At 42.8% G+C, this 26,031-nt stretch overlaps 1 protein-coding gene across 1 annotated transcript in view; it reads right to left on the reverse strand.

Annotated features, from left to right (window-relative positions):
- Positions 1–223: 223 nt before the first annotated feature.
- waw (Translation factor waclaw) overlaps positions 224–26,031 on the reverse strand; it is a 570,569-nt gene continuing 544,761 nt past the window's right edge. Inside the window, exon 14 of the mRNA XM_067085359.1 lies at positions 224–1,586. Within this exon, the coding sequence (XP_066941460.1) occupies positions 1,461–1,586 (126 nt within the window). The 3' untranslated portion in view covers positions 224–1,460. The remainder of the gene's footprint in view (positions 1,587–26,031) is intronic.

The following is a 26,031-nucleotide window of genomic DNA, read 5'->3' on the forward strand; positions in this document are numbered from 1 at the left end:
GTCAATGTTGGGTGTTTGTTAGTTTTGAAATGTGAGGAGGAGTGTTGGTGTTCAGTTTATTTTAGTCCACCTTGAGTATGTTTTTCATTTTCTTTGTGAGCCTAGCAACTCCATGCTTCATTCCTGGCTTATTCTGTTGTCATGTAAACCTTGTATTGTACATTTTTACAGTGAATAAAAGCCAACTGATTATGAAGATATCATCTTTGCTTCCAAACCAACCAAGTTTTAACAATGTTGTTCATTTAATTGATATCAGTGTCAATGACACAGCTGTCACGATGCCAGATAACTCAAAATCATTCTTTCACTGGGTGGAGGAAGTTCTCATTAACACAAACCTGAGACCTCATGTAAAATAGTGGATGAACTCTGGCACCATTTATATCATCACAGTAAAAAGGCAATGCTACACTTGCCACCAGCACGTTGTTTGACCAGGGGACACATTTCAGGGGCATTCTCTGGGTCATACATGCAGTTACACTGTCTCGATAATCAAAAGCTTGACCCCCAAAACTTTGGATACTTTGAGAGGGATGGCCTATTGCACCCAGAAAGATGTCAGGTTTTGTTGCTTTATGACTTTCCAACACCATGTCAATGTTCAGAATGAGCAACCAAGCACTGTCCATGCCCTGCAATATTAAATGTTGCCCATATTGCAGCAACCAAGCACCAGACAAAAAAGTGGAGTCTGAACAACAAGCAGCATCACCAATTCAATCAGATCTCCCAACTTACTTCTTGTAAGCTCATTTCATTTACAGGCATAAAAGAGAAATAACACAAGACTATGACATTGTTGTAAACTGTACTTCCTTACTTCCTACCTTCCCCCCATCCCCACCACATACCTGGTGAGGGGAAACCAGAAATAATTACACAATTTTTTGATAATCTGATGTTATGTATGTAAGTTCTGAGTCATTGATGATAAGTCAGCCTGGGCTGCAAGGGATTAAATCTGGGGTATTTATCTGAGTACTTGTTTACAAAACTTTCCCACTTAGCAGAGTACTACAATCCACCAATAAATGAATAAATCATATATGTCCTGAATTTTGAGAGTAATTTATGTAGTTTAGGGTCCAAATTTTAAGCTAGTTCCAAATTACATCACACATTTACTTTTGTGACCTTTACCTTCAACCTATGGCATCATGTTTGCATTCAATCTTTATGTGATGAAACAAGCTTCATTTTGAATTGTGATTTATAGGAGTCTGTGCTTTACCCTCAAAGCTATAGCAATTTGAGTTTCCTTGGCCCCTAATTTTCAAGGCAGTTTTAGGTCCATCAATTTCTAGAAAATTATCAATAGCAAAATTACTGCTGGGTTTCAGAATGTCTACCCTTATTGCAAAGGTTCCCCAAGCAATGCATTATCAAATTCGTGTTCGGGGACCTCTCTTGCACACAAACACACCTTAGCTCCAAGACTGAAGATACACATTCTGCTATCTTTTTAATATGCTAATAAATGTTTCTCTAGGGACTTCAATCTTACCATACATTTTCATTTTCCTTTTGCCGTCAGCTTGCTGTTTTAGAAGCTTCTGTCTTCTAGTAATGTCACCACCATACTGGAAAAAAATTTAGATTAGCTGATTAAAATACAACAGACTGCATTCATCGTGATGAACTTATACAATATACTGTAGAGTACTGATTAATAAAAAAAATAAAAATTTATATTATTTATGAGGATGTTTAAGAATGGAATTTGCAGATTGTAATCAGTTTAAACTTTTGTTACTTGGGCCTTATATCCCATATGATAATACTGCTATACAGTACTCTTGCTTCTCTGGTACAAGATTTTTAAGAAGATTTTTAAGAGACTCACCCTCTCTCTTTCTCCTTCCTTTCTTTCAAACCAAGTATGTGTGCGTCCATTAGTTTTCTACTCTTTTACAACAATTTTTGTATATACAGTATTTCTAAAGCAACAAAAATATGTTTTGATCCAAGTACTGTAGTTCTTAACATGATTTGTATGTTCTTACTTTGAATATATTTTATGGAGGGAAGGCTCTACAATAAAGGCTGGAACAATAAAATTATTTTGATTATATCTGGACCATGGACAAACATCAAAATTATGTGGAATCAGTGCTGTTTTTCTACCCTATCCATTTGATTGAAGAGCTATGAAGCTGAAATACCTGCAATTTTCACAGGACTGTTGTATTTGTAAAGAAGCTCTTCCACTTATTTCACAGGGCAGATCTATACGTCTGATAATGTATACAGTACTTAAAACTCCCAGGTGTTCTTACAATTATTGTTTTAAAAGTAAAGATTTACAGAATATATAAGGCAACTATTTACAAAGACACTGCCTCCTGCAATTAGAGGTCACATAAGTTATTCACCCTTGAATTGGTGCAACAGTATTTCAATATAAGTCGATGAAAATTGATTGACAGTTCCAACATTAAGCATTTAGGTAAGTGAACTCCCCTGAATGAAGTACTGATTGTAACAAAACCTTTACCCTGAGTATTATTATTATTATTATATTATTATTATTATTATTATTATTATTATTATTATTATATTCAGAAGAACAACCCTATTCATATGGAACAAGCCCACGGGGGCACTGATTGAAATTCAAGCTTCCAAAGTGATCCTACTCATTCCAAGAAATGAACTGCAGTCAAACCCAACGACAGATAATAAAAAAAGGACAAAAACTTTGGTACAAAAACTTTCGATGGAAAACAGTGCTATGCTACTGCAGAAATAATGAGTTACACCAATGTTGTCTAATAGAGGATTTTTAGTCATATCAATTCCATCAAGGTATTTGTGCTATTCTCAAATCTTTTCATTAAACTTTACAGATTAGTTCTCAGCAGTTCTATTAAAGACACAACTCCTATGGTTCAAATAAAAAAAAAACACTACAAAAAGGTTGGACATTCATCAAGCGTTTGCAAAGTAGCCACTTTATAACTTAACCAGAGAGAAGATCAGCACAATGAGTAACAGAATATTTTTAACAGTGAACATCTTTGTTGCAAAACTCAAAACTTCTAACTCAACAATACCCACTGGAACACAGCTTCTGCATTTCCTTATGTATATCATTGTCATCATTAAAATCACAGGTAACTGTATGGCCAAGGTAATTAAAAGAATCAACGAAAACAGTTTCTCATTACCTAAATATACAGCAGGGCAGTTTATTAGGCCTGACATGTTTTGGTAAGATTCACATGCAGGCAGATTTAGTTGCACTAAAAATTATAGAGGGCTCTGTGGCAAAACAATTACAAAGTTCTAATAAATCATTCAGTGCAGATGCAGATGGTAAAATGATAAACAAATCATCTGCATAAGAAAAATTATTCCTTGAAGTATTAGCTACATGACTGCCAACCCTACTCCTGTTCAAGATATAATTAACCCTTAAACGCCGAGCTTCTATTTACAAAAGTGTCTGCCGTATGCTGGCGGCGTTCGGGAGTTAGCGCCAAAGCGGAAAAAAAGTTTTTTTAAAAAAATCACAGCACGCTGAGTTTTTAAGATTAAGAGTTCATTTTTGGCTCCTTTTTTTCTCATTGCCTGAAGTTTAGTATGTAACCATCAGAAATGAAAAAAATATCATTATCATATATAAATATTGAAATATATGACAGCGTGAAAAAAAAATTTCATATATATAATTGTATATAAATCGCACTGTGAGCAAAACGGTTAAAGCTAACGAGCTATTTTTTTTCTTTGTATTGTACACTAAATTGCGATGATTTTGGTATAAAACAAATTGTAAAACGATCAAAGCAACACAGAGAAAATATTATCACAAAATGATGCATGAATTCGTAACGCACGGACGTAAAAAAAGTTTTTTTCAAAATTCACCATATAAATCGAAATATTGTGCTAGAGACTTCCCGTTTGTTGAAAATGAAGGTAATTGATTGAATATTACTAGACTGTAAGTGTTTTAGCTTACAATTGCAGAGTTCGACCATTTCGGTTGAGTTAAAGTTGACCAAAGGTCGAATTTTTTCTATTTATCGTGATTTATATGAAAATATTTCAAAACTGATAAAAGCTACAACCATGAGTTATTTTTTGTTGTATTCTACATGAAATTGCGCACATTTTCCTACATAAAACTTTATGTAACAGTTATTAGAAAAACGGTGCAAACATTATGACAAAGTGACGAAAGAATTTCTGAGATTTTTGGCCGAGTTACAGTGCGGACGTAAGGAAAAAGTTTTTTTCAAAAATTCACCATAAATCGAAATATTGTGCTAGAGACTTCCAATTTGTTGCAAAATGAAGGTAAATGATTGAATATTACTAGAATGTAAGAGTTTTAGCTTACAATTGCATTTTTCGACCATTTTGGTCAAGTCAAAGTTGACCGAAGGTTGAAATTTTGGCACATCGTGATTTATATGAAAATATTTCAAAACTGATAAAAGCTACAACCATGAGTTATTTTTTGTTGTATTCTACATGAAATTGTGCACATTTTCATATATAAAACTTTATGTAACGACTAATATAAAACAGTGCAAACATTACGACAAAGTGACGAAAGAATTTCTGAGATTTTTGGCCGAGTTACTGTGCTCGGACGTAAGGAAAAAGTTTTTTTCAAAAATTCACCATAAATCGAAATATTGTGCTAGAGACTTCCAATTTGTTGCAAAATTAAGGTAAATGATTGAATATTACTAGAATGTAAGAGTTTTAGCTTATAATTGTGTTTTTCGACCATTTTGGTCGAGTCAAAGTTGACCGAAGGTTGAAATTTTGGCACTTATCGTGATTTATATGAAAATATTTCCAAACCTATAAAAGCTACAACCACGGGTTGTTTTTTGTTGTATTTTACATGAAATTGCAAACATTTTCATATATAAAACTTTATGTAACGGCTAATATAAAACGGTGCAAAAATTACGACAAAATGACGAAAGAATTTCTGAAATTTTTGGCCGAGTTACTGCGCGGACATAAGGAAAAAGTTTTTTCCAAAAATTCACCATAAATCGAAATATTGTGCTAGAGACTTCCAATTTGTTGCAAAATGAAGGTAAATGATTGAATATTACTAGAATGTAAGAGTTTTAGCTTACAATTACGTTTTTCAACCATTTCGGTCGAGTCAAAGTTGACCGAAGGTTGAAATTTTTTGTAGTTGACACCCGACAGACAATTTTAGTCGACGTACGATACGTCCAGTCAGCGTTTAAGGGTTAAGCTCATCTACTTAATACAGGTTTTGACGTAGGAAAAACCTATTTTTGGTAGTCACTGTGAGTCCTCAAAGGAGTTACACTGTTATGGACCCCCCAGGCTCCACAAGACACACCAACCAATTACACAAAATTTTCTTATAGTTGGCTTCAGCCACTGTAGTGCTTGTTGGCACTGATGGAATATGAAGGACTCAGGACAGGGCTTTTTCCCTGTCTTACAGTGATTACCTAGTCTCTATGTCATACCCAGTCTTGTCATATTCGTAAAGCTGTGACGAGTCGCCGGCATCACTACTACCTGCCAGGTTTGTGCAAATCCCATGCCTTTTTGTCAGAGAAATTGGGTGTGTTTGAGGACTCACAGCAGCTACCAAAACCTGTTTTATGATAGAGTAGCTACTGTTCATCCTCAAAGGAGCTTACAAAAGAAACTGACAGGTGACGAAATGGCTTGGCTCCTAATAAACAAATCCCAACCACCAGACTGAACTTTTTTGTCCGAGGTATAGTCACAGGATACTGACCTTTTCCATTATTCTGAGTACCAATAGGGTTTCGCAATAAAGAACAAGGAGCAACACACAAACCAATTTTATTATTCTTTTGATTCAAAGGTGGCTTACCTAATTATGTTGGGTCTGGCTGTGGTATCATTGTGCCTTCCCCAGCAAAAACCTCAGCATAACCACAACTCTCATGGCCATAGTCTTTCAGAAATTTTCATTCAAGTAAAGTCATAGGTTATCAACAGTTTCTTTATTCCAGATGCCCATTCGGGTCTAGCAAAAAAGAACAGAAGACACTCGAACCTATAAATGTATTATCTATTGTATTCTAAAGTGACTTACCTAATTATGTAGGGTCTGGCTGCAGTATTACTGCACCTCTTCCAGTTCAGGAATACTGTCTTATAATATCCACCCCGTACACTTGAAGACCTCTTCAATGGAAATATTTCCAAAAAGGGTTAATGATGTACTCACCTTTTTGATGTCATACAATTTAGGAAAAGAGTGAGGGGTCTGTCTTTAATGAGGGCCACTAAAATAATTCTTAGCCCATGTAGAGAGAGTGGTTTGTATTGTGTTGTGTAGGAAAAAAGGGCCATCTGGGATGTTTGCCATGCCATGACATCTTGGTAAACCTTGAATGCTTGAACCAGGCATAATGTTTTATATGAGATACTGAGTTTCTTTATTAGAAAAGGAGATTCTCCCTTTTAAAAAGGTCCTCATTCTTGGCCAGGAATGATAAGCCAGGAAACAATAGCAAATTATAACTAGGTGTATGAGTGGTAAATTGTTGTCTTTGTCTAGGATTTCCATGGGGGATCTAGACAAATGATTCTACTTCTTTTTGGGCTTAGAATTTTTTATAATCGTGTTCCCATGGCCTAGGATTTTTGGAGAGAATCCTATCTCTGCTCGAGCAGACTGTGCAGCCTCTCAATCCCCTAGTTTAAAGGATGAGAAATTTTACATATCATACCCATTTCCCTATCCAGGATCTTCAGAATCATGGATAGCATCTCTATGATGATGCTAAGTAGCAAGTGAGTCCTCAAAGGAGTTACACTCTCTTGGGGTCACCCTTGATACTGTTCAGATAAGCTAAGCTATGGCAGTCATGGGATATTCCTAGGGTGTATTTCATATCGCTCCCGATCTGCTTTATAAGTGTTATAGTGAGGGACATATTTTGCAGGATCATTTTGTTATAGGGAAATTAATATTGGGAAATGATCACTGGTGTACAAGTCATCAACTGTATTCCAATCTAATCTGTCTACTATACTTGAATTCTACTGAGGAAAACGTTCCATATGTTTTTGAATAATATTTGCTGACTTCGTTATCATTTATACAGCACATGTCATTTGAAGCCATGAATTCTTCTACTTCCTGTGCTATTTGAGTGTACAATTATAGTCCCATATTGGGTTGTGAGCATTAAAATATTAATGTAGGTTCTTTGGCATTGTTACATAATTCTTTAAATTTATCAATGTCGTAATTTTTATTAGGTTGGTTACACAAATTATAAATTACATAATTATCTTTTTTTATTCGGATTTTCATACCTGATATTTGCAAGTCAGTAATGTTTATGGGTACTTTGTCATAAACTATTTTGTTCTGTTCATATATGACTGTACCTAAATTTCCTTCTTCTCATGATGTAGTTGCTAAGTTGTATTTACCTATTGTTGTCACAGTTTTGTTGACATGTCAACATAATATCATTGGTTCATATTCTTTTAGTAATCACTGTATTTCTCCTAGATGAATCTGGCCTATAGACCATTTACATTCCATTGTATAATATAGCTATTGAAAATATTATATTATACCAGTTGAGTTTTATATAAGTAATTTACCAAGTAACTAAATAGCTGTTACTTTCTAACTATTGCAGCAGCTTAAATTTGAAATTCATGGTAGCATTCTATTGTTTTGGTGTAGGTAACTCAACCCTGCTCACTTTCGGGGAAGGATAGGTACAACACAGCTGAAGAGCTCAATTCGTTTCTGCCGGTCAGTGACTGATCATCGGTTGTTTGAGCAGCTATTGTTTGGATTTTGTTTCACCGGATGGTGTGGCTCTCGCCGTCTTTGGTGAAGTAGTCTTTGTTTTGGTAACATTCTTGCTAATTATACTGGGTTATCTAGATTTGACTTTACCTGACTGTGACTTTTATTATGTCTGACTCTAGTTCTTCTAATGTCTGGTTTTGCAGCAGGGGCCGCAATACCAGACTTAAATCAGCCAAACATGACTCATATTATTCGCTGTTATTGTAGAGGCCACATTTGTTCTTCTGATCTTACTTGTGACGAATGCAGAGACTGGGATCGGGAAGTGGAAGACTTTGACTAATTATCTGGACAAGCTTGAAAGAAATAGGCAGAGAAAGGCGGCCACTAGAGCCGAAGCTAAGGGTTCTGCTAGCCAGAGTTCCCCTAATATACCCGCTCTTTCTACACCTGTGACTGCCTTTTCCCCTATCACCAGCCCTCCAACTTTTCCAGCAACTCCATGACCTAGCTCCCAACCTTCCGAAAACTCAATGCCATTGCCAGTCTGGAAGCCAGGATAGACCATAAATTTAGTCTTTCAGTCAATACTGTAGCCCAAATCGGGGCTTCGGTCAGAGGTTTCATGGACAAGGTGAGTGTCAGTGATCACAGTGCAAGTGTAGTGTCAGTGGAGGTGACTAATTGTCTCACGGACGCTGCTAGATGAAGGTCCCTATCAAACTCCCCTAAACCTGGGAAGAGGTAAACCAGAGGTCCAAGGGAGGTGAGTGGGGTTTGCCCATGGGTAGTTGCCCCCCTCAGCTGAGCCTGTCATATGTGGATCCCAGGACTCGGCGGACAGCCACTGGAAGAGCGTCCAACATGGAGTGCATGCTTTATCATCCAGTGATTCAGATTCCAGTGTGAGCAAGAAGCACAGTTGGCAATTTACAAGTGCATCCAAGCCACTGAAAAGGCCCGTATCCGCCACTGAGCGCGCTTCCCTGCTTCTGTGTAAGCAGACCAGAGATCAGGAGCATAGTCCCTAACCTTCGTGTAGCTTTTGGGACAACCCCAGTCATTCGTCTTCTGCTGTTTCAGTTACAGACCACCAGTGTTTGGTGCCAAAACAGGCTTCTAAAAAACGTTCTGAGCAACCGATGGGATCCAAGCGCCCAGTGGGATCCCTGCGTCCATTGGGATCTGAGTTTGTAGTGACATCCGAGGGATCCAAGCGTCCAGTGGGATCCGAGGGATCCAAGCATCCAGTGGGATCTGAGGGATCCAAGCGTCCAGTGGGATCTGAGGGATCCGAGCACCCAGTGGAATCTGATAGTGCAGTGTTTAGGCATGCAGTTTTTGAGCGTTCATCTGTGCACGAGTGTACTCCGATGTTTGTCTGCTCACTTACTGGCTTGGTGCCAGCTTCTACCAGGCATCTGGTGCCACACTCAAGGCATCAAATGCCACCTCTCAAGACAGGCATGAAGCGTTTGCATACTCCTTCAGTTCAAGATCCTTCATTGGAACCCATCCAGCGTCGCCTAGATGGTATTCTGGATCTACTGCAGAAGCCAAGAGCGATTCAGGAGCCTGCAGGCTTAGCCACTTCTCCTATTTTATCTGAAAAAGAGGACACTGAACAGGAACAGCCTTCTTCAGCCTATGCTTCTCTCTTAAAGTACTTCCTGTTCTGCTACCCGACATTCTTTTCCCCAATGACCCCATCGTCTCCGAGTTTGGAGTTCATGATGAGACAGCCTGCAGAATCCTCCAGGCTGCCCAAGATGGTACTATCTTCCGCACTGAAGAAAGCCCTGTCAAGTATTGAGAGTTGGCTGACAGAAAAGAGAGATCTGGGCAAAGCTGTATTCTGCGGCCCTCTCGCCTGCTGAAAGGAGGTACTTATATGTCACTGGGGAAGCTCCTTCTTTGGGAGTTTCTGCCTGCTCCCAAGGGGACCTCTCCAAGCTGAATGGTTCAGCACATAGATCAGCATTCTCCTCTGCCAAGATTTTATTAATTTTGTCGGAACTGGACCGCTTAGTGCGGGACATATTTACAGTGTTCGAAATCTTCAGCTTCTTGCATTGGACTGTGGGCGCCTTAGCGAAGAAAAGTGAGGACTGCGCCACCCTTCAGGAAATTTCTCTGCAGACTGGTTAGGAGTTCTCTCCTGCGCAGATAAGGCAATTAGGTATGGTTCCCAAGAGCTGGCTGCCTTATTTGCAGCTGGGGTCCTCAAGAAGAGATAGCAGTGGTGCTCTTTCACCACTAAAGGAGTCACTCCCTCCCAGAGGTTGGCTCTCCTTTTTGCGCCCTTAGACCGCTGTAGTCTGTTTCCCTGTGCCACACAGTAGAACACGTAGCAGCAGAGTTGCAAAAGAAGTCCATGCAAGATCTGCAGGTGAAGTCTTCCAAGCATCCTATGGAGACAGGGCGTGTTCTGACGGTCTCTTTTGCATCTAGGGCAGTCTCTCCACTGCAGCAGCAGCCCTTTCGAGGTGGTAGAGGTAAGTTCCAGCCCCGCCCATGAATGAACCTTCGGTTAGTTTGACCAACCAAGAAGATGTCAGTCAAGCCCTCCTCTCGCAAGTGAGGATCCTGTCCCCAGTGTTCCGGTGGGAGCCAGACTTCTACACTTTTGGAGCAAGTGGAAAGAAAGAAATGTTGAGCCATGGGCCTTAAAAGCCCTCAGAGAGGGATATTCCATCCTGTTCAGGGAGAAACCTTCCTTAGTGTCCTCTTCCATCAACTTGACTGCCTACTCCATATGCTCAGAGAGGTTTCCAGCCCTGTCACAGGAAGTCTTGTCCCTGCTCAGGAAGAGAGCTGTAGAGATGGTAGAAGATGTAAGCACAAAGGGTTTTTACATCTGTCTGTTTGTCGTCCCCAAACCATTGGGGGGGGGTTGGAGGCCCGTCCTGGATGTCAGCACCCTGAATTTCTTTGTCCAAACTACAAAACTCCCATTCAGTCCTGTCTTCCATCTGCCAGGGAGATTGGATGGCAACCATAGACATGCAGGATGCATACTTCCATGTACCAACACATCTGGACTCCAGGAAGTATCTAAGGCTTGTGTTCCAAGGCAGAGTCTTCCAATTTCGGGCTCTGTGCTTCAGCCTCTCTACATCTCCTCAAGTTTTCACTCGGGTTTCTGCCCCTCTAGCGAAGTGGCTTCATCTCATGGGGACCAACATTTGCCTATATCTAGACAATTGGCTCCTACACTCCCCCTCAAGAACAAGATGCATAGAGGACCTTCAGAAGACACTTCTCCTGGCCCGAGAGTTGGGCCTTTTGATCAACCTGGACAAGTCCCAGTTAGTCCCAACTCAGTCGATTCTTTATTTAGGAATGAAAATTGAATCTCTGAGTTCAGGCTTTTCCATCTGACAAAAGAGTCCAATCCTGCCTCCGGGCAGTTCAAAACTTCCTCTCTCTCTCCTGTCATGCTTAGCCAATGAATGGATGAGTTTGCTGGGCACTTAACTTTCTCATCCCCAGAGAAGTTTGTGCCTTTAGGAAGACTCCACACGAGAGCGTTACAATTCTTCCTAAAGGCCAGTTGACACAGGAAGACCCTTCCGGACTCTTTTGTTCTCCCGATCACACCTGAGATCAAGGAGGACCTTTGGTGGTGGCTTGTAGAAGAGAGGTTTTCAGAAGGAAAGTCACTGCATCTTCCGACCTCCAACCTCACCTTATACTCAGATGCACTGGATCTGGGAGGGGGGGGCTCTTCTGGAGGATATGGAAGCTTCAGGGACATGGTCCCAAGCCAAGAGAAGACTTCATATCAATGTGAAGGAGCTGAAGGCAATTCACTTGGCCCTTCAGCATTTTGCAACAGTGACTTTTGACAGCACAGTCATGGAGCATTCGGGTAATGCGACCACACTAGCATACATAAAGAACCAGGGAGGGATTCACTCCTTCTCCCTTTACGATGCAGTTAAGGATCTCCTCCTCTGGGCACAGGACAATCACACCAAGATTGTTACACGATTTATCCAGGGCAAATTCAAAGTCCTAGCAGACAAATTAAGTCATTGCAAACAGGTCCTACCTATGGAATGGACACTGAATCCGCAGAAGTGCACCGACCTGTGGAAACTGTGGGAAAAGTCATTGATAGACCTGTTTGCAACATCAAGGAATCATCGCCTTCCCTTGTATTGTTCACCAGCCCCCGACCCTCTCGCATGGGCAACAGATGAAATGCTCCAGGACTGGTCGAACCTGGATATATACTCCTTCCCACCCTTCAGTATTTTATCATAAAAATGTCATTTTTGCTTTTTTTTTTGTATTAGCTTTGATTTTTTCTAATAATTTACCTATGACATTCATTTGTTTATCTTTATAATATATTAAGTGTTCAATGCACATTAAACCTTTTTCATGGGTGCTCAAATCAGTGGTCAGATCCACAATAAGCACATATATGTTCATTTCAACAGTTTTTCTTCGCATGCTCATATTGACTAATATTTTGACATTGTAGTGGCTTTGGAATGTAAGGTCTTAGTTCTCTATTTTGGCCCAAAATTTTTATTTTTTGAGGTAGATCTTGACCTTCAAATTTTATTTTTGCCATTCTTAATATTTCATTCCGTTTAACTGGTACTGTATTATATATAGCTCACAATCTTGGACTTTGGAATACCTCATTTAAGAGAGTCCAACAGCATATTCTTCTCAACCAGTTTATTATTATTTTCAGGAAGTACCATAGTACCCTGAATGCTGTTCATAGTGTCATGCTTTTTTTATTTTTAGATTTATATTATCAATGTTTTTTATAGACAAATAGTCTTCAGATTGGTTTTTTGTTGTGGCTTCTATTACAGGCAGTCCCCGGTTATTGGTGGGGGTTCAGTTCTGATGGCGTGATGATAACCGAAAATTGCCGATAACCGAATATTGGTGACTTTCAGTGCTTATCAGCACCGATTTTTGGTTATCGGCGCCTCTGTTAGATATGTATCGGTGCCGATAAGCGGAAATCATTGATTTTTGGTGCCGAAAATTGCTGATTTTCGTCACTAGACAAGCCCCATAAAACCAGATCGCCAATAACCGGGGACTGCCTGTATTTGTCTGGACGACATTTCTGTTGTTGGATGTCTTTTTAATGAAATGTCGTTGGATGTCTTTATAATAAATAGTTTTCCAACTTTAGGGCTGAAATTTGTTGTTCTGTTTCCATGGTTAGGAACCTCGACCAACTTCCACTCCTAAAGAGGGAGTCGAAGTGAGTCACGGTTGGGTCGCGTATCGAAGTGAGTCAAGGTCGGGTCACATCAGTATTTACTCTTTTTGGGTGTTTTATACGATATTAAAGTTTTAATACTACCCTGATTTTGTTATTTGGATTATCCTGAGAATTGTCCATTTCCATGCCAGAAGATTTGCTCGGTACTGGAGCAGTGGTCATCAATTGCGCAGAGACAATACCATCAAAGGGCCCAGAGGTACTTGAATCTCTATAAAGATTGGAGTGAAGGAAAAAAATATACATATACACCTGAAAACTTCAAAAAGATATCATCAGCCTTTCATGGAGTTTATTCTTCCACCAATGGCACAAGTGAGAGCTGACTCCAAATGTCCACTCCCCTACCCTACCCTGCAGGGGGTGGCACAACATGATTAGAGTGGCCCAAGTGTAAGCCAAACCTGCCTGCTAGGATGAGGGTATTACAAGAATACATTCATCCTCACCCTAATCATATTATGGGAAAACTGGATAGAATGCCAAGAGTCCTATCCCCAGAACCAGATGCCCCCAGGAATCTGTGGCCCAGCACCACACAATAGTTCTGGCCCTAAGCTATCAATCTGATATTTCTCAGGTCAAACATTATCAGGTAGTTGATGGTCCTACCACAGTTCCCACTATTTAGCTTCGGATATAAACCCAGTCTGAGCTATATCTTTTCCTATTTATCAGACCCAATAAATTTTCACAAGTGGAAAATTTCACAAAAATTTATCCAAAGAAATATATAATCATATATGGGACTTTTGGGCTCAAAATCGGGAACAAATTCCTAGGGTTCAAGAGGCCCCCCTCACCAAATCAAGGTGGTCCCAAGTCAAAGGGTGAATTAGTACATAACATCCTAGCTGGCCTACTGGGCTCCTAAAATTCTCCTTTTCTTCTTCATTACACTCTGTATTCTTATTTAGTCGTCTCTCAACATTTACATTTATAGATTCCAGAGCTTTACAATACTGTACTCATTTTGATGAAGTGTGACACCAAAAGCAATCTGTACAATATCCAGGCCAATGTATCTGTATATAGCATTACTGTACTTTGCTCCTTAAGCTGAAAATGATTTCTGATTTGGGCAATGACTACACTTTCAAATCTCTTAGTTCTTCCCCACAAGAAATCATCTACATGCATCAAAAATATACCAAACAATTCTCCTTCACAATACCAATAGAATGCTGCAGGGTCAGTTTTCACCTGATTACATCCCATCTTCAACAGGAAAGTCTTCACTGTGAGATACCATTTTCTAGCAGCATCATTAAGACAATATACACATTTTTAAAAATTTCTACAGTACATTATCATCACAACCAGCTTCAACAGGTGGAATAAGATACACTTCACACTCAAACCGTTCACTCTGTAGGAATGCAGCCTTAATATCAATTGAATTCACTGCCCACTGTTTGGAAGACAATATACCAAAAAAGGGCCTCAACACTTCCTTGCTAACAGTGGGAGAATCTGACTGGATTTCTTCTTTTTCCTCAAAACCTCTGGCAACTAGCCTTGCTTTAATTTGCTTTTTCCTATCACTGTTTTCCTTTTCTGTTACCTCCCATTGAATTGACAATGCCTTTGGACCCAAGTTAGGAATTTCCTCATATACATCAAAATTCTTCCAGGTGTTTAATTTTTCTTGTTTTGCGTTACCAAGTTCCTGACTTTCTGTATTTTCACAGGCCATTACTATTTCACTGGCTCCTGCACTCCATCTTCTGAAACTGATACCCATTTTTCTACATCTCTGTTCCAGTCAATGGCTATTGTATATCCATCTTCTTGTTCAATATTCCTCCATCTACTGTATTTTCCTGTAGATCTTCTGGCACAGCTGTGAACAGTTACTGCCTGCCATTCACCAGACTCTTTCGGCAGGCATCTACTCTCTGTCCAATCTTTGGAATACCCTTGATTGTTAAATTGTCTTCATATGAAGTATCGTCAACTTTGGTGTGGTTCTCTTTTTCTTCCTCCTCACTTTTTCTATTTTCCACTGGATTGATAACTGCTTCTATCTTGTTCTTCTTGCTATTGTCCATTTCATCCTTTTCTCTTTGATGCCTCAACATATCAAGCAGTGCATTTCTTCCTTCTTCAGTGTTTCTGTCAAAACTGTATGGTATCTCCTTAATGTTTCATGTGCTCTTATAATATTTAAGCCATATTTCAAAATCACTGTTTTGCCATCTTGACCAATGACTGTAGCTGGTCCTTTCCATTCCTTTTGCTCTTCCCTCTTAAAATAGACTTGATCTCCACTCTTAAGGGCTTTACCAGTGGTTCTTACTTTGTGTCTCAGTGCCCGTCATATTTTCTCAGAAGTTTCAGCAGCAATAAAGGCTTTTCTTGCAGAGTGGCTAGCACTGAGATGTCTGGCAACCATTTCACCAAATGTTGCACACTCCAGTGCAGGAAGTTCACCATTCATGGTACCTGGCAGGTTAGGATTCCGCCCATACACGAGTTGATATGGGCTAAAACCCCCTAACATCTGGAGACAACTTTTACCATTGACTACCCAAGCCAAAGCCACTTTTAAAGACAGTTCTGGTTGCTCTGCCATCATATTTGTCACCATTTTGTCTATAACTGCATGATTATGCTCACACAGGCCACTACTGAAGGGAGAATATGCTGCTGCATGCATCACTTGAATGTTCGTATTCTCACACACTTTCAGAAACGTGTTGTTGGCAAACTCCCCATAGTCATCACAAAAGAATTTCATGGGGGGTCCCAAACCAGTTCCCAACTTTTCACGGTGGGTCCCAAACCAGTTCCCAACTATGTCTCCATAATTTTCTCAATTATCTCCTTGGGTTCTTTACGTCTTGTCACACGATTTTGAGAACCTTGTTGCCATATCTACCACATGCTGAAAATATATACCCCCTTTTTTGTACTCTTTTAGGTCTAATGCCACTACTTCACTGAACTCCTTTGCCATATTTACACTGACAATTAGCCTTGATGGTGTTTTCTTATATTTCATGCATATCTCACAGAATCTGACACTTCTTCAGCATACATGTAGCACATTTTGTCCTCAACACCAGCATCCTTCAACAGCTGAATCAGTCTTTTAGATGTAGGCTGACCGAATTGTTGGTGCAGTTTTTCTATCTTCTTTTCCTTTTCATTATCTCCATTATCATTATTTCTTCTGTTTTCTTCCAAGCTTCTTTCTTATCTTTGTCTGTCAACTCTTCAAGACTCACTTCCTCGAAAATCTTGCTCCTCACCTCGCTTCCTTCTGGGAATGACAGGGCAACAACCACAGCTTGTTTCTTTTGCTCGATACTTGTGACAAGCTGCCATTCTTTCAGCTCGTTTCCAGCAGTCATAACTCTTATCATTGCTGAAAACTGGCAATGCCAGCCGCCCGCCACAGTTGCCTTTTCTTCTAATTACTCGTTAATCTCCTTCCTGCCATAACCACGCTCTGCTACCATTTGTTGAGCATGTGGACCAATGTGGCAGGAGAAATCAAAGGCAGACATTTGACCACAAATTTAATTTCTTGGAGATCCAACCGACCAAGTGCTTACATTCTGACACTCTCGCTCAGTTCTCCTTCATAACAAAAACATAAACAAACACAAACTAGTGACACGCGCAAAGCGCAACATCATGCACAAGTATTCTGAACACAGGTAACAATAAATCTCAAGGAACCTGTGAGTTCCTAATCCTCTGAAAGTTGGTGGAATATTATTTGGACTTGAAAAGGGATTTTGACAAAGGAAAAATCTATTTCTGAGGGAGGCCCTGTGTCACCCGGTGAAATTCCTTTCTTGCACGAATTTCTAGGTATAAATATTGCTAAATATACCAGAGAAAAAGCTATCAGGAATGCTGGGGTTACTACCCCAGATCAGCGCCTTCTTATACCAAGAAGGTGTCGGTATGGATAAGGGTGAGTGAAGAATCACAACCACAGAACCACACTCGAAAGACATCCCAATGGCAAAATCCCTCGGAAGAGCGGAGAGCCGTACCAGCTCCCACACTCACCCGCCCACCAAGCGGCGACCCCAGCGCCATCTGAACTCATTCCAGTCTAGCACCACCCTCAGGCTTGGCATGCCAAAGCAGGGGGGGAAACCAGATACTGGGAGGGTCACCGGGTGACACAGGGCCTCCCTCAGAAATAGATTTTTCCTTTGTCAAAATCCCTTTTCTGAGTTCGTCCGTGTCACCCGGTGAAATAGTAACGGAGAATCATGTCAAGACTGCCAAGATACAAAATAAACAAAAAGGTGATCATGAACAAAAACACATGCTATGAAAAAATAGATTTAATATGATATTTCAGCAAAGCAAAGAGAATCAAATCACAGGTAAGTATGGGTGGAACAAAAACACCCAACAATACAATGTCATAGACAGGTAAATATAAACTATACATAAGAGAAATACACAATATATCTTATACAATATCAAAAATGTGAGGTATACGAAGCGTAAAATAAAATAACACAGTACCTCTAGGCTTAAATCTAAATACACAGCATAAAAAAACACAATCACCAGGACAAACAATAATAATGGCAATACTAGTATCAATTATGAGGAGTAAGGCAGTGAGGCATGATTGATCCAGGAGAACAGGCAGAGAAATAAATGAGGCAGGCGGGCGGGGGGGAAAGGATAAGGGTTAAGGATAATTAAGGTGGGGGGATGACACTCCCCACAGCCACTGTAGAGAATTTCAGAGCTTGAAAGTGATTTTAGATAGTGGCGTTTAAACACTAGAGGTGATTTCCATCCCGTATACTTGGTAAGTTCAGCAAAATCCATATTATGAAAATAATTAGTAGAGGTAGCTACCGCACGGATATCATGAACCTTAGGGACTGAATCCGGGTTGGCTTGTTTAATGAAATACAGAATTTGCTGTCTTATAGCATTCAAAGAAAGAGTTCCACCTTTTCCCTGATAAAGAGAGGACCCGACATACACTGAGGAGTTCTTTGTAAGTAAGCCTTTAGGGTAAAGACTGGGCATAAGGACCGGTCTTGTGGAAGAGGCACCACCTTCCAGGGAGACCACCTGTCCTGAGGGTCTTCATTTTTCGCTAGGAACCTATGATCAGGGGAAAGGAGAACTTCTCCCGACGGGAGGAAATCAATGTGATCATCACCTCTAGAGAGAGCAGATAGCTCTGAGATTCTGGCACCTGAAGCTAAGCTAATCAGAAACAAGGTCTTCCTTAACAGATCCAGATAAGAGCATTGTGAGTTATCAATATCAGAGGCTAATTTTAGAACATCGTTCAGGAACCAGGTAACAGAATGTGGGCGTGTTACCGGCCTCAAACGGGCGCATGCTCTAGGGATGGAGGAAAAGTATGAATCTGTAAGGTCAATCTTGAAACCATACAAAAATACCTTCTTCAAGGCTGATTTAGCTGTAGTAATAGTGGCCAGAGCTAGGCCTTTTTCAAACAATGATCTAAAGAAAGTAACCACTAGGTTAGTAGTCATAGTCTGAGCTTCAGATGCCTTCAAAAAAGATGCTAATTTTTTGACTGCTGAATCATATTGCCTGAGAGTAGAATCTCTCTTATTGGATTCTAGAAACAGAGTGTTAACGGGGTCAATATTTGCTCCCTTTTTAGCAGCAAATTTTATAAAGTCCATAAAACCAGGGCATTCTGAATTTTTAAGGAAGCTGACAGTCTTGGTTTGTACTACTTGGGTCAATCTGGGTTTGGGTATCTGATGACACCGCAACTTGAGCTCCAGAAGCAGAGGGAACCAGTTGCTCTTTGGCCAATGGGGGGCTACCAGGGCTAGTTGGCCCTTGAATGACCTGAGTTTGTGTAGTACTTTCAACAACATGTTTATTGGGGGAAACAAGTAGATCCTCTCCCAATTGTTCCAATCTATGGACATTGCGTCCGTGGCGTAGGCATGGGGGTCCAGATTGGGAGCCACATAACAGGGAAGTTTGTGATTGCTCTCTGTGGCGAACAGATCCACTTGGAGTCCCGGAACCCGGCGGCAAATCCAATTGAACGATTCCCCGTCCAGAGACCACTCCGTCTCCAACGGAGTAGTTCTGGACAGAGAATCCGCCACCACGTTCCGCACCCCCGCTAGGTGGGTGGCTGACAGATGCCAGCTGTGCTTGTTCGCCAGGGAGAAGATGGCTAACATCACCTGATTTACGCGACTCGATTTGGAGCCACCCCTGTTTATGCAATGAACCACCACAGCGCTGTCTAACACCAGCCTGATGTGAATCTGGCCGGCGGGGCAAAGTTTCTTCAGAGTTAGAAACACTGCCATAGCTTCCAAGGTGTTTATATGGAACTGTCGAAACATTATAGACCATGTCCCTTGCACTTTTTGTTTTGGTGATTACCCTCCCCAGCCGCTTAATGAAGCGTCTGTGTGGATTACCAGAGCTGGGGGGGGAAATTGAAGGGGGACAGACTTCGAAAGGCCTTTGACTGTGGACCATGGTCGAAGCCTTGTCTTCAAGATTTGCGGGATTGAAGAGACCCTGTCTCTGAGCCTGACATTGGCTCGTCTCCGCCACACTCTGTTTATGTCTTTTAGTCTTGCTTTCAAGAGCAGGTCTGTCACTGAAGCAAACTGAAGAGAGCCGAGAATCCTCTCTTGAGACCGGCGGGACGCTGCTTTGCCCTTCAGAAGTTTTCTGGTAGCAGTGGCTATCTCCCTCCGCTTGGCCGGCGGGAGGGATAGCCTGTACGAGGTTAGGTCCCACTGGAGACCCAGCCACTGAAACCGAGACTCCAGAGTCAGGCGGGACTTCTCCCTGTTCAATTGAAAGCCTAATGACTCCAGGAATTCGATCACTATGGCTGTAGCCTTCGGCACTCCTGAACGGTTGGGGCCCAGATTATCCAATCGTCCAGGTATGCTGCTAGGAGATCCCCGGGACCGTAGTTGCTGAACAACTGTTTCGCCAGCCGTGAATATCCTGGGGCTATATTGAGCCCGAAAGGCATGACCCTGAAGGAGTAGGCCTGTTTCCCTAGTCTGAAACCCAGGAAGGAGAGAAGTTCCAGCGCAACCGGGACGTGATAATAAGCGTCTGAAAGATTGATAGAGGTGGTGACGGCTCCACGCGGCAGTAGAGTCCGTACTTGAGCAACTGTAAGCATGCAAAATTTGTCGCATTGTATGTAGAGATTTAGACGCGACAGATCTAGAATCACTCTTTGCTGGCCGGAATCTTTCTTGGGGACAGTGAACAGCCTGCCTTGAAATTTGAAGTGCCTCACTTTCTTTATTGCTCTCTTGTTGAGAAGCTCTGTCACAAAGTCTTGTAGGGCTTTGGAGGAGGGTTGATAAAACCTGGTCAGGGGAGGAGGGTCCCTGATCCAGCTCCAACCCAGGCCTTTGGACACAATGCTGTGTGCCCAAGGACTGAAGGACCACTGGTCTCTGAACCAGTATAGGCGTCCACCTACCTGACTGGTCTCAGTGGGAGGAAGCAGGTTTGTTTCCTCTACCGCGGCCACTTTTCCCCCGGGAGACGGATCCAGCCCTGCCTCTGTAGGGGGCTCGGCCTCTACCCCCTTGCGCTCCTATTAAGGCCGTGAAAGACCCCACGGCCTTCATAGGTAGGGTTGTACGCCGGCGAGGAGACGTACGTAGGCGCAGCAAGGGATTGGGCTGGTTGAACCAGCACATACTGTTGGGGCTGAGCCTTGGAGGTGGACGGTTGGCTCACCGTCGAGACCGGAACTGCCTGAACAACCGTCTGGTGTTGTGGTCTCCTGTGTTTTCTATAACGTTTCCCAGGCCTATTCTGGGAACTGCTAGACTCAGGGGTCTTCCGCTTAAAGGCGGAGATACCCCACCGGGAGCGCAGACTCTGATTAGCCCTGGTTGCTTTGCCCAGGACACTGGAGACTTCATCTTCTGGGAAAAGATTGTCTCCCCAGAAAGAACTCTCCATGAGCCTGTTAGGCTCATGACGAATGGTGGCATCAGCGAAGATGAACTTACGGCAGTTCATCTTTGCCACCATGAAGTCGTACAGGTCCGACTGGAACCCTGCTAACAGGGATTTAGTCAGAACCTGAAACAATGGCTCCTCTGCAAAGGAGACAGCGGTCGCTTCTGACAGGCACAGCGAGTTCAAAGATCGGCTCAACCGACACCGTGCCTCGAACTCCGCCTTCAGGAGAGCTTCCGGAAGCTTAGGAAGCTGCTCGCTGAACTGATTTGACGCGCAATCTGCGTCCAATTTACCGACAGTAAATGTGGACGGAGCGTCTCTCCAGAACTCGTCACCCCCTGGGAAAATCAGAGACGTAGGATCTGATTCCCGAAGCTGAGGCAAGGGTTTGCCATCCAAGCAAGCCTGAGCGGTTGCGATAGCAACCTTGTTCAGGCAGGGAGTGGGCAGCTTATCCCCGAGAGAAAACATAGTGAAGTTGCCCTTGAAGGGGGTCAACTTCGTGTTCTCCGCCTGCCACTCGGAAAAGGTGCGCAAGAGAGCAGATTGCGCCTGATCCCTAGGGAAGATCACCGTCTCCTTAGGGACCTTGTCTGAGCGTACCCAGGCTTCCTCCGTCAGCCTAACGAAGCCTGGGTAGGGGGGCAAGAGATCAGCCGGGAAGAACTCCAGTTCCTCTAGACGTCTGGTACCTAGACCTTCAATGGTCAAGGTGTCTTCGTGCCGGATAGCACGAAGAGCAAAACGCCATGGGTTCCCTACATCAAAAGGAGGGAGGGTAGCAGTGTCAGGGATCTGATAGTGCGGTCCGGCCCCACCGGAGCGTGCCATATCCGCAAGGAGATTCTCCTGACTCTGAAGCCTCTCCGTCAACTTTGAGAGTTTGGCCTCTACCTCCGTAGAGAACCTCTCCAACAACATCCCCGCAAACGCCTCAGGGTCAAAGGCAGGCTGGCGAGGAGGGCTGGGCCTGGCCACCCTCTTACTCGTTCCTTTGCCCGAGGTACCTGGTTTGCTCCCGGAGTCCACAGGTTCAGCAACCTTTGGCTTTGACGGGGGGAAAGGGGATGCCTTGCGGGAAGACGAGGACTTGAAGCCCTTCGCCTTCCACGACTTCTTCAACTTGGGGACAGTAGACTGATCGCTGTCCCTCAAGATAGAAGATTTAGCAAAGCCCTGGAAAGAAGATACAGAGGATGAAGGGGAATCAAAAAGGGCTCCCGCCCCCACTGTCTCACTTACCTCTCTACCTACCTCCTGGTCCTGCTCGGTGTTCATGGGCTCCAGGTCCAAATCCAGAGCAGCGATGTCCTCCAAAACCTCCGCGTAAAGGGGGTCCTCTTGCAGTGGCTGGGTCACGACCCGGATCTGCTCGATGATGGGTGCGACCACATCAGCTGGTACGGCCGCAGCGATCCGGGCACCGGGGTACAGCAAGTCCCTCAGCTTCCCGTCGAGGACGTAGGGCTTCCCCGACGGAACGTTCCTCCCGAACCCAGCCACCCAGGCGCGGAGAGACTCAGGGCCTCCTTCTTGGAGGACTCGTCGGCCTGAAAGGGAGCAGGGAATCAAGGAAGGGCTAATATACTGTAAAATATATAAGCGTTAGAACATAAGATATGAAAACATAGCAAACTGTAACTAACGTGAAGAACGAAAGTAAGCAGCTTACCGACTCGTCCTGGATGCATCCACAGAGCGCGAAGCAAACCTCACAGCCTTCCGGATGCCAGACGATCAGGTCATCGAGCCGGACCGCACAGCCAGCGTGGGTCCGACACACCACATGCCCGTAGTGTTGGTGGAGGGTGGCGGTGCATCCGGGCTCCTCACAACGAACAGTCTGTAAGTGTGAACAGTATATGAACCTACCACTCTAAGAAACTTAAACTAAGCAGGCACAGGTATTTTCAAACTGTACTGCCGGAGCACTCCGGCGGAATGAAAAACCCCGTCAGAGACAGGCCTACCAGAAAAGTAACTTAAATTTAAGGTAAGCAAGAAGCCCCTCGACTGCCGGAACACTCCGGCGGAACGAGAGAGCCGAGTCAACAGGACCCTTACCACAAGGGATGCCGGGAATAAAATGGCGGAACCCAAGGGTAGGATCACCGGACTCTGATAACAATAACAAGAAAACAAATATATATCCGACGGCGGGATGAGCCGCCGGGAACAATAAAAATGCATATATATACAGAGGATGGTAACATAATCGGTTAACAATGACATAAAAATCAGCATTCCCCGGAGTCCAGCACCACCCCCTCCGGGGATCCCAAGCCTTCACCGCTAGAGAACAATAGAAGGGTGAGGCTACAAAACACCACAGATCCACAAGGGCAGGTGTAAGCGCCAGTCAACCCAACTAGAGCATCCCGAACGCCGGAGCGAACGCGGGACAAGGCTGAGAAAAAAGTAACCCTGAGAATGTTCGAAAACCTGCTCGATCCTAGGAGAGCGGGTTAACGAGACACTGAGCCAAGAAAAATGCCATCTGGGACCAGCCCTGGAAGGGAGCGAATCCCTCCACCAGGGAAGATCCAACAACTCGGGGTGGTCGTCGGACACCGACGTCACCCGTGCGAGAAGATGACAAAGAGCTGGACCCAGGGTAGAAAGGGGGGGGGGGGTTGGTGGGGTAAGGAAGGGAGTAGGCCAGAGCAGAGGAAAACAGGAGACTGGGGAAGATGCCTTCACCTGCTCAACTGTAAACACAACCACGCTAGGTAAATAATACCAGCTTGGAGAGATCATGGCCTACCCCGAAGGAAAAGGGAAAGGAATAGCGACCTCAGGCCTACATACTCTCACCCCACACATAGACGTAGCCTATGAAATAAAAAGGGGAGAAGGAAAGGGAGGGATGAGGAAACAACAGGGAGAGAAATTCCCGTGCCAAAGACCAACCAGAGCCGAAAGAAAGGGAATGCTATAAAAGCATGGAGGAGACACACCCACAGAAAAAACCTCTACCCATCCATAAAGAAGGGGGAGGACAATGGGGTCTCACTCCACAACCCAAACAACGGTCAGTGGATGGAACAACAACAGAAACTCCCTCCACCTGCTGATCCCCTCCGCTCGCCTAACCTAACCCAGGGTGAAAGGGAGAGCAGGAGGCCAATAAGCGCAAAATAAAAGCCTAACATACACTAGGCAGGATATAGGGAAAACCCCACACAAGGGAAGTTAACCAGAATAATAATAAATCACCATCATATATACATTAAACAATAAAATAATCTTGTGCTTGTGCTAGGCGCGTAGCCTAACTGAGAGAAGCGACAGGAAGTAAACAGGAAAACTGTACCTGACGCCCCCACGGTAACAATTAAAAATTTTAAGCAGTGAAAACATGACGTCAAGCACAAGCAAAATAATAATTATAATAAATATAAAGCTATAACTGTCCAAGGGGAAACATCCTGGGGAGTTACTAAAGCGGGAAGATGACGGGAACCCAAATGCAGGAACCTTAATGATGCGGTTCAACAAAATTATCAATAGGGAAACACCGAAAAAACCCAGCCCAGGAAACGCCACCAGGATGAATCCTAGGGGAAATAACGATAAGCAATGTAATCGACAAGAGAAGCCCAAACAGAACAAGCTGGATGGGCGTACCTCGTGGTCGACATGGCTGACTAGGGGACGCCGTAGCGTCATAACAGAACCACGTATAATTAATAAATACGGGCTGAAACAACCAAACTTATCATAAAAACCCCACAATAAGATGGTACTTAACTTGGATACAGTAAAGCTGCTGGACGACATGCTTGAAAAGGCGAAAAAAGGCCAAAAGCACAAGAACAAAAAACACAGCAACAACAAAGATCACGTGCTAGAAATGGAATGAGTTCAGATGGCGCTGGGGTTGCCGCTTGGCGGGCGGGTGAGTGTGGGAGCTGGTACGGCTCTCCGCTCTTCCGAGAGATTTTGCCATTGGGATGTCTTTCGAGTGTGGTTCTGTGGTTGTGATTCTTCACTCACCCTTATCCATACCGACGCCTTCTTGGTATAAGAAGGCGCTCGATCTGGGGGTAGTAACCCCAGCATTCCTGATAGCTTTTTTCTCTGGTATATTTAGCAATATTTATACCTAGAAATTCGTGCAAGAAAGGAATTTCACAGGGTGACACAGGGACGAACTCAGAAATACTGTATTGGAAAAGTGCCGACCTAGGTATTCAGCTATATCTTTGGGACTTGCTATTAGTGAATCTCCAACCTTTAAAGTGGGTGTTTTAAGAGGAGATAATTTCTCTACAAGCTTCCTTACTTTCTTCCAAACTACTCTGGAAGGAGTTTTTGAATTAATCCCATTTATGTACAGTACAGTAGTATATCAATGTATTTCTTTTTGCACTATGAAAATATCGACACTGTTTGGCCATAGCTCGTTGATATATTATCTTAGCAGTAGATGTGCAACACAACTTGTATTTTTTGTAGCATCTTCATATAATAAAAATCAAAACACAAGCACATCAAACAAACACTGACAAATGCAACAAAGAAACTCGAGCAAGGGCAAAAACAACCGGCTATGGAGAGGAAGGAGAGAAAGAAATGACCTCTCTCAATGGCAGTAAGAAGAAAACTAAGACATTACAGAGTTGAAATAAGGTTGCTCCCTACTTCCCATCTCACCTCTGTGACGGATGCCAGATGCCACCAATTCCTTGCATAAACAATTTTTTTTTTTACCGATCCTAATGTTAAGACCACAGGTTTGTTATCTTTGAAAAATACAAATTAATTTAAATTTGTCTTATTATCTTAGCAGTAGATGTGCTGCACGACTTGTACTTTTTATGGCACCTTCTTGTAATTTTTCTGAGAAAAGCACATTTCTTATCCCACCAAGGGACAACAGGTCTTTGTAGTTTTCCACTTGTTCTTGGTATAGCAGCCTCTGCACTTGTTAAAATGTTTTTGAAAAACAGTCATATGTTTCTAAGTGGCATTTAAAAGATTCATAAGTTTTTTCTAATTTTATGTATTTCACCCAGTCTGCTTCCATTACCTTCCATTTTGGTGGTGC

The sequence above is a fragment of the Macrobrachium rosenbergii genome, chromosome 42, assembly GCF_040412425.1.
Source record: "Macrobrachium rosenbergii isolate ZJJX-2024 chromosome 42, ASM4041242v1, whole genome shotgun sequence".
In the NCBI taxonomy this organism is placed as follows: domain Eukaryota; kingdom Metazoa; phylum Arthropoda; class Malacostraca; order Decapoda; family Palaemonidae; genus Macrobrachium; species Macrobrachium rosenbergii.